The sequence below is a fragment of the Miniopterus schreibersii genome (genome assembly GCF_964146895.1).
Source record: "Miniopterus schreibersii genome assembly, chromosome: 15".
Lineage (NCBI taxonomy): Eukaryota > Metazoa > Chordata > Mammalia > Chiroptera > Miniopteridae > Miniopterus > Miniopterus schreibersii.
Window position 1 is genome coordinate 17,619,187 of NC_138115.1, and position 9,082 is coordinate 17,628,268.

Consider the following 9,082-nt stretch of genomic DNA (forward strand, 5'->3'; position numbering starts at 1 on the left):
GAGAGACCCTAAGGCATCAGGGTCTGGGGTCTAGCTCCCACCTCCACCATGCACCCCACCACAACCCACGCTGCTTCCATAGCACTTGGGCCAAAAAACAAGGTATTTCCGCAGAGCCCGCCCCTCCCTCCCTAACAGCAGTGTTGGGCTCAAGGGGCGGGGTCACATACCCAGCATGGTGAGAGCGACTCTGAACCCCAGGGCCCGTATCGTGCTGGCACCGGCCTTCTGCACCTCGTGGAGCAGGTGTCCATAGCAGGCACGCCCATCCCCCACCTGGCCCTCCTTGCACACACAGCTGGGGGGCAGGAGAACCGGTTAGGGGAGGGGGTGGGGCCAGTCCCCACCACCTGGCCCACCCTCACCTGTCCCCACAAGGCCTTGAGCTGAGGGTACACACCTCCCCTTGCCCAGCCCACCCTCTCTGCCATGTTCCTGGTGCCTGCCCCGAGGCCCCTGTGCCCACCTGGTCTTCCCATCGGGGGTCACCTGGCAGGTGGCTGACTGGTCACAGGAGAAGGGGAAACAGTAGGCAAAGCAGCCTGCAGACGCATTGCCATTGATGCTGACCAGGCCTGGCTTACACGTGCAGGAGGCCTAGGCAGGGCCAGGAGGGTGACATCATGTCCATGAGGACCATGGGCATCTGCTACACCCACAGATCTCTGCTGGGTCCTCAAAACCACCCTCCAAGAAGAGGGTGTCATTCTCTTCTTATTTTACCAATGGGGCAGCTAAGGCTCCCAGAAGGCCCCTGATTTGCCCAGGGTCCCACAGCCAGTGTGGGTGGGTAGATTGAGGGGCAGAATTGGCCTGGACCCCTGCTCACCTTGCCTGGCCCCTTGTACAGACATAAGGTAGAGTTGCTGGGACAACCACCATTGTTGGTGTTGCATGGGTCCTGGGGCAGACACACTGTCCCATCGCCATGGTAGTTCTTGGGGCAGCGACACTGTGCCTGCCCGGTGGGGCTCACTGAGCACTGAGCCAATGGGGAACAGGGCGATGGCTGACATGGGTCAGGGGCTGCCAGGGCAGAGAAAGAATCCAAGTGAGCTTGGCTCTCAAGAGCCTATCTCCTCCACAGCTTCCATCAGGCTGGCCCAAAGAGGGGGTGAGCAGGTTGATCTAGACCTTGGAAACAAGCCCCTTTCATCTCCCTCAGGATAACTATTGCACTTGCTGGTTTAAAAGGACATCCTCCCTGAGCCTGCTCACCCTGAGCTGGGGCTCCCTGCCTCTAGGTCACGGACTTACCTTGGCAATTGCTGCCCTGCTGGGTGTAGGGAGGCAGGCATCTGCAGGTGGGGTCCCCTGCAGAGCACTGGGAATTACGGGGACAGTGCAGGGCCCGGCACTCAGGCACCTCTGAGTAGAGAGGGGAGAGTATTGCAGTGGCTGAAACCCCAGGTTGGAAAGGAACACAGGGCATAGATGCTCTGCCCAATATGCTGTGTGACTCTGGCCAGGGCCCTGCCCTCCCTGGGCCTCAGATGCAAACCCTCCTCCTGACCAGCTGTGTGCCTCTCCTACTTAGAAAGATCAGGGTGCACACAGAGGTCCTACTGAGGCCCAGGCCCCATCTGTCACCCAGTCGACCCCTCCTGTTCTGGCCACTGAGGACCCGCTGCCCAGGCTGCCTCCGCAGCATGCTCACCTTGGTCACAGAGAGGTCCAGTGTATCCAGCAAAGCACAGGCAGCTTCCATCCCCAAGCGGCCCATGTCTGCACACGCCATGCACACAGCTGCACACTGGGAAGGACACCCAGGACAGGTGGGACCCTAGCGTCACTCAGGGAAACACAGGGATCTCGCGTCCCTGCCCTCCACATTTCCAGAACTCAGTTCTAATAGGCACAATTTCAAGAGTGCAGAGCTGTGATGCAGGACTGCAGGGTAATGAGAACCCAGGGAGGCACCTGGCCCAGCCTGGGGGTTCAGGCAGGGCTCGAGAAGGCCTCCGGGAGGCCTCCAAGAACAACATGTGCAAGAGCTGGAGGTGTGATGAACCAAAGTTTGTGTTCCCAAAGGGGAAGTGATGGGCTGAGGGGCTGGGAGGGAGGCTGCTGGGATTAGTTGTAGGCCCTGAGTCTCCACAGGCCCCCAGGTGGACACTGGCCTGTCCTCCTGCCAGAGCTCACCTGACTGACAGTCAGGACCGAACCGGTTGGGGTCTTGGCACTCCTGGCAGGCTGAGCCACTGAAGTTTTCCTTGTGGAGGAACACACCCAGTCAGTGTGGTCCCTCCACTGTCCCCTACCCCAGACTGCCCGGCTCTTACCTGGCACACGCAGGTCCCATTCCTGTCTATGCCATCCAGGCAGGTCCCATGGCCGTTGCATGGGGTCTCTGCACCCCCAGGGCACTCTGTGGACCCCCCAGAACTCAGCTGTGGTCTAAGAACTCTAGATTCATCCCTGACCGCAGCCGCTCTGGGTGGCCCCAGATGTGGCCCCTCCCCAGGGCAGCCAGAGCCAGGCAGAAGCTGTGTTGGCTCTCAGTAAGGAATCATTAAATGAACAAGGTGAAGGGAAATGCGGGCAGATGCTGCACATGGGGGGCTAGGGCTGGGCTGTGAGGAACTAAGTGGGAACTCCCTCCCCTCCCCCCTGTACCATAGCACTGGGATCCCCAGTAGCCAGGGCAGCAGGCCTTCTGCACCACATCCTTCCAGCACTCCACACTGCAGCCACTCATGGACACCAGAGAGTCCCCCAGCTGCACCTCATAGCTGAGGATAAAGGACGGGCAGGGCGATGGGCAGGGCGGTGGGCAGGACTCCCACCCTGCAGCCCCCACCCCAGCCTCCTGACGTGTAGATTCATATTCTTACTGCACCTCCCCTCTCTGTGCTAGGCCCAGAGTCGAGCACAGGGCCTGGCACACAGTAGATATTCAGTGAACACCACCTGGCCCCCTCTGCCTCCACCACCGGAGGAGCCAATAGGTGTGTGGGTGAGGCCCTGCCCTCCCTGCCAGGCCTGCCAGGCTCTTCCTCAGTCCGACACCCCGCAGGACACCCCTGGAAGTGGGCAAGGATGGGGGGGGGGGCTCCGCACCGGCAGTCCTGTGGTATCTTCTCGGGGAACTCACGAAGCCAGCCTGAGGGACACACCCGTTTCTTGATGGCGGGACACACGGTGCAGGGTATATGAGTGACAAACTTGGTCTTCACATCACAGCGTCTGGACCATACCTGGGTCACGGGTGGGTTTTGGAGTGAGAGGCCTGGACCCTGGACCAGTCCAGACTGTGGCTCGGACCATGGCAGGCCTGGCTCACGGCCCCACTGGCCGGGACCATGCAGTCCACTGCCCATCATCAAATGGGCAATGCTGGCAGTGAGGGAGCTGAGAGGAGCCAGGCTGGAGGCCAGGCAACTTCCTGGAGGAGGTGACAATTGAGTTGGGGCCTGAAGGATGCAGGAGACTTGGTTGGGGCAGTGCTCCTGGCAGAGGGATAGGAGAGGAGAAAGGCAGGAAGGGGGAGGGAGCAAGCAACCATGTGTGATGAGGCAGAGCAGCCAAGGAGAGGCTGGAGCGGGGCTAGTGGCCAGGCCATCAAGGTGAGGCATTGAGTCCGGGCAGCCCTGACTCAGTTGTTTTAAATGGGCCCTCTGGCTGCTGCATGGAGAGCAAAGGTGAGGGCAGGGGAAGAGGTTGTCATCTGAGAGTGCCAAGAAAGCCCTCGGTCCCATTCATTGGCCTGTCATAGCTCCCACAAGTCTCATAACTGGGGCTACCTCTACAGCAACTAAGTTCCAATAACCTGCAGCACCGCACCTTAGAGGGACAGAAGCAAAACTCTTGGTTGTGAGTGGGAGAAAGGGCCATGGGAAGGTTCATTTGATGGAGGTTTGGGGGAGGGGGGCATGGCCTGGAGGCTAAGATGTTTTCATCTAAAAAATGCTGACTACACTGGTCCAGAGGGAGTGAGCCCAGGACATCCTTTCCTAGAATACATTATAGACAGACGCGTGGCCTCTCAAAGCAAGAGAAGAGAAATGGCCCTTCGCTACTGTGATTTGGCCTTTTCCGCTCAGGCCTCTGCGGTCTACAGAGGGAAGTTGCTGCGAGCGGCCTCAGGCCAAGCTGCAGGCTGGGAGTGTGGTCTCACTCCCCACCCCAGCCTCGGTCTTTGCTGAGCCAGGGAGCGGCTAGGAAGTTGGGTAACTCCAGGGTCAGGCAGCTGCTGGCTCAGGGCAAAGACTCAGCAGGCAGCGGGCTTCCCTGAGGGCCACCTGGCCAGCTAGCTGGGCACAGATGCCAGGGCAGTCACCACTGGCCCATGGACCAGCTCTTAGAGGAATGTTGGTCAGCCTGGAGAGGGGCTCAGGGGCAATGAGAGCACACTGTCCTGACTCTTGATAAAGTGGTGGGTGGATTCTGGGCACAGGAGGCCGGACCCCTGTGTGCTGGTAGACACTCATTCCCAGGACACCTCATTTGTAAATGTGTGAAATGGTGATGGATGGCTAAGCCAGCCACCAAATCACACTTCCTCTGGGACCACCCCACAGGCAGGCACTGAGGGTCCCTCTGCGAGGTGGCCCGGAAGGAGCATCAGCAACCTCAGCCCAGCCTCGCTGTTGGTCCCGCTGGGCAGTGAGGCTGGACTACATCCAAGTGCTGAATCAGATTCTCTTTTTCCTGGGGGCACCTCGGGAGCTGCCCAAGCCAGGCGGGGGCTGCACCCCTCCCTGCCCAAATCCAGAACTGATTTTGCAATGTCTGCTTCCCACAGAGACGCTGCTGGGGAAGTTGAGGAGACACGAGGTGTTGAGTCTACTGTGAGAACATGAAAGAAATTCCCCCAAGCTGGACCCAGAAACCGAACTCCCTCAGAGGAAGGGACCCCCAACCTACTTCCCCTGCCCTAGATCAATGCCCCTCTGCCTTCAAACTCCAGCTGGAGACCAAAGGCTCCACTAGCACCAGCATACTCCTAGCACAGAGAGGGTGCTTGGTAAAAGACTACTGAATGGACAGGTGCTAAGACTCTCCTCCCCCAGGAAGCCTTCCATGCCTCTACTGCCTGAAATTGTCTGTGCTTGAGTCCTGCTCCTGCCCCTCACTGTGTGACCCAGAGGTTATCCCTTCCCCTCGGAGTCTCAGTTTCCTAATATTTACAGTGGGTTTCACTCAACACAGGATGCTGGGAGGGCTGAGTGGCTGATGGTGTGTGACAGGAGGCCAGCAATGCTGTGTTCCTGTCAACAAGAACCTCTGGGCCCTTCTTTCCTGGCCCAGGCTGGCTGAGCCCCAGCCCCAGAAGGCAGGCTTAGAGGTGGTCAGAATCATGGGTCTCCGACAAGGGAAATGTCTCATCTGAAGCCCCTCACTGACCCCTCTTCCCAGAACATGAGAAGGTAGCAAGGCCTTTGAAATTCCCTTGCATTGTACACGTGGGGAAGCTGAGGCAGGGAGGGAACAGGAACCCACCTGCAGGAACAGCTTGTAACCCCTGGCTCTTCCACCATCACTGTCACATTTTCAGCCTCAGATCTGCCCGTCCCCAACCCTGACCTGGCCCGGAACCTGACGAGCTCCCTTTCCTTGCCTCTTCCTATCCTGGTTCTGCCTGGCAGTGGGATCCTGGGTTCCTGTCCTGGTTCTGCCTGGCAGTGGGATCCTGGGTAAATCCTTTCTCTCTATGGACTTCAGTCTGCCTGTTAGTGATACAGGACAGCAGCAGCTACCCCCAGAATCAGAAGACCTTGGCCTCGCAGGGGAGGGTCCCTCACCTGGAGGTAGGCTCCGCTAGGTGACTCTATCTCCATATTTAGGGTGAAAGACTCTTTCAGAAATTCTAGTTGGGACAATGTCCCTATTACAGGGCCTGCGTGGGCCCGCAGAAGGGCAGCCTGGAGGGGTGGGTGCTCATGGGCCTGACAGCCCCACACCAGGACCGTTCTGCGGCCCCCTCCTGGCTGGACAAGGAATCGCAGGTGGTGGTCTGCACAGCTCCAGAGCTGGACTGACCGGTTTTCACCATCCTTGGGCCTTGGCTCCCTTAGGTGAACAGGACCCCCTGCTTAGGGACTGTGAGGGTTTGAGGGATAATACTGGGTGTGCCAGAGCTGTGCACTCAATAAACAGCAGTTCTTAGGCATGAGGGTGTTATCTTTGGCTGCCATTTACCTAGACAAACTGTCAGCAGACCTCACTCTGCCTCTGGGCTCTCGTGGGGTTGGGCACAGGCACACAAGCACATACACACAGACACACAGACACACAGACAGCATGCACACACCTGTGCCACATGAGTCTCTCAGTTTGTCAGCCCTGCAAAGATTGGAGGTAATCACATCTCTAATCTTCAGGCTATGGCCACACAGAAATTGGGCCTCAGTCTGTGCTGGAGGGCAGGAGGATGGGCCTGGCTCTGTGCCTCTTGCCCTCAGGCCTGGGAGACCTAGGGATGGCTGTCCACACCATACCACACTACACCACACCACACCACATGGCTGGCTGGTCAGGCACAGTTAGAGGAGGGCAGGCTGCCACCCCTACCACCCCAAGCTGCCACAGACAGACCTCAGCTTAGGGAGATGGACGTAACAGCCTGGCCCTCTGGACCTGCTCAGGGAAGGTCAGACACATGGCAACTGCCTGTGTGTCCCCAGACCTGTTCCCGATCTGTGTACACTCCCTCCCTGTTCCCACCACTGACCGGCAGGGCCTGCACACCTGGATAACCCCCTGCAACTGGCTCACACTCACCTTCTGCCCCGCGACGATGCCGGAGCCTGCTAGGCAGAAGGCCAGGAGGCAGAGCAGGAGGAGGCCCCGGGGCCCTGCCATGGCCAGCGGCGGCTGGCAGGCACACTGTCCAGCACAGAGTTGGGGCAGCCTGTGTGGGGAATGAGCTCTGGGAGGCAGGCAAAGGGCGGGCAAGTGGGATGGGGGCGGGCACTTGCTTTTAAAGCAGCCTCGAGGCCCCGCCAGCTCACCCCCACAGGAACCCGCCAGGATTTCCTCCCGCCTATCAGCAGTCTGCAGGCGGAAGGGAAGGTGCTGGCTACTGACCCCTGCATGGATGGCCTAGGCCCTGATTGGGGCTTCCTGGCCCCGGGTCCCTTCTCCTGGCATCACAGCCTCCAAGTCCACCATTAGCTACAAACCTGGGGTCTATCAGGGGTTGTGGAACAAATTCAAAAGCAAATGCACACAACTCCCTACCCCAAGAGTCTGCAGAAGCTCTGGGACACAGCCCCTGAATCAAGTCTGTGTCAACCTTTCCAACTGCTAAGAGCAAGAGTAGGCCTGAGTCCCTGCCAGGCTCTATGCTGAGTGGAGAGCCCACTCCTCCTCTCATCTGCCCCAGCTACACCTCCTAGTCCAGCCCCTAACCCTGTCCTTACACCTCCCTTCTCTCCCCGGGGGCTTCCTCAGTGCTCTCCCTCCCGATTCATCTATCCTCAGGGACCCTGTACTCCACACCTGTCCTCGCCAGGCTGGCCTCTGACCTCTGTTGCTCTCCCTCACTCTGCTCCAGCCATGCCAAGCAGTTGTCTTGGCGCTGCTGTCACTTCAGATATTCTTTCAGGGATTGACCTCAAGGTCCAGTCTCAAGTCAAAAGTCACCAGCCTTCATCTCCTCATAGCACTGGCCACAAGCTGACCCTGGATTATTTAATTTTCTGTCCCCTGCTGGAACGTCAGCTATGGGAAAACAGGGACAGTGGCTGGCTGGTCTGTATATGCTCAATACAGACTTGTGGAACAAATGGATGAGTGAATGAATGAATGACTGTGGCTACTTTTATTATCCCTCTGTTACTGGTGGGGAAACTGAGGCTCAGAAGGGCTAGGTAAGTTGTCTAAGGTTGCTCAGCTAACCAGTGTTAAGATCAAATCCCAAGTCTGCTGCCTGCAGAGTGCCCCCACTCCCGACACTGCACGGCCTTCCCCAGTCGGTCAAGTCCTCACTGGACCGAGGCTGGTCGGCTATTAACATGTTGGGCTGTGGGGCCTGGAACAGTAGCCCAGGCGGTAAGGCCTCCATGCACCACACCTGGGTATGGTGCACCCTGCCTCTGGTTGTCACTGTTCTGTTTACAGAGGACTTAGATGAAGAGAGGCAGGTGGACATTTGTAAATGCCTTTGGTAATGCCTGATTCAGGGAGCCTTTCATCTGCCCCTCCTACTCACCCTCAGCAGGCTCCACCCCCCACCAGCTGGTGAGGTCACTAGGCTGATCTGTGATCTGACTGGGGGGATTCAGTGGGGAGCCCCTTCCTTTAGTGTTCCTGAGGGCAATGGGTCCTCTAGGCCAGGATCCTCACCCTACTGGCACCCAAGGAAAATGGAGAGGAGTGGGCTGGGAGCCGGGTTGGTCCCTCCTCACTCTCCTCCTCCCCATTTGCCCAAAAGGCCCTGCAGCCTGGGAACCAAGGCTCTGGACTGGACTAGAATGAGAGGGAGGCAAGTGGGACTTAAGGGCCCTTCTCCAGGGGGTAGGGGAGGCGGGTAGAATGGGTTAAGGGTGGGGCATAGGGGCTGGGTCTCAAAGTCCTAGGTTCTACCTCAGCAGGGCTCCCCGAGGCAATCCTCACCTTCCAGGATATGAGCAGACTAGATGGGCACGGGCCCTCCTCTCTACTACCCACACCTGGGCCCAGCTCCCCATAGGCCTTCCCCCTGCAGCCATCTCGGTGAGGCCCCCAGACCCCACAAAGTAAGGATCCCAGACTCTAGGCCTTACCCTTACAACAGGCTGCAGCCTTTGGTGGGGTTGGGCCCAGGTGTGACATTCCAGACCTGAAGAAGGCAGAAGGGTAGTGAGCCTGTGCGCCAGGTATGCCCTGGGGTTTCACACTCTTCTTTTTGGCCCTGAGGCTCATGGTTTAGCCATAGTCCAGCATAGCCACCTAAGGGACCCCCCACAACCACCTGCCAGTGCCACCCAACCAGCCTCTGGCCCTGGGAGAGCCGCTCCCTTTGCCCTTCATCCCCTTTGCCTCTCCTCCCTCCTTCCTTTCCCCTAATACCTCACCTTCCTGTGTCTCTAGGGGACCCTCTCTCCCTCAGGCCAAGTCCTGGGCCAATGCCCTGCTGGACCCTGAAATAAAAGACCCA

General features: G+C 58.6%; 1 protein-coding gene across 2 annotated transcripts in view; it reads right to left on the reverse strand.

Annotated features, from left to right (window-relative positions):
* STAB1 (stabilin 1) overlaps nucleotides 1–6,881 on the reverse strand; it is a 25,781-nt gene extending 18,900 nt beyond the window's left edge. For both annotated transcript variants that reach the window (XM_081159164.1, XM_081159163.1), the window contains exons 1-10: nucleotides 6,724–6,881; nucleotides 3,061–3,197; nucleotides 2,617–2,732; nucleotides 2,283–2,368; nucleotides 2,143–2,212; nucleotides 1,658–1,753; nucleotides 1,258–1,368; nucleotides 830–1,026; nucleotides 467–597; nucleotides 171–298 (exon numbers count right to left, since the gene is read on the reverse strand). In XM_081159164.1, the coding sequence (XP_081015290.1) occupies nucleotides 171–298; nucleotides 467–597; nucleotides 830–1,026; nucleotides 1,258–1,368; nucleotides 1,658–1,753; nucleotides 2,143–2,212; nucleotides 2,283–2,368; nucleotides 2,617–2,732; nucleotides 3,061–3,197; nucleotides 6,724–6,804 (1,153 nt within the window). In that variant the 5' untranslated portion in view covers nucleotides 6,805–6,881. The remainder of the gene's footprint in view (nucleotides 1–170; nucleotides 299–466; nucleotides 598–829; nucleotides 1,027–1,257; nucleotides 1,369–1,657; nucleotides 1,754–2,142; nucleotides 2,213–2,282; nucleotides 2,369–2,616; nucleotides 2,733–3,060; nucleotides 3,198–6,723) is intronic.
* Nucleotides 6,882–9,082: the final 2,201 nt, after the last annotated feature.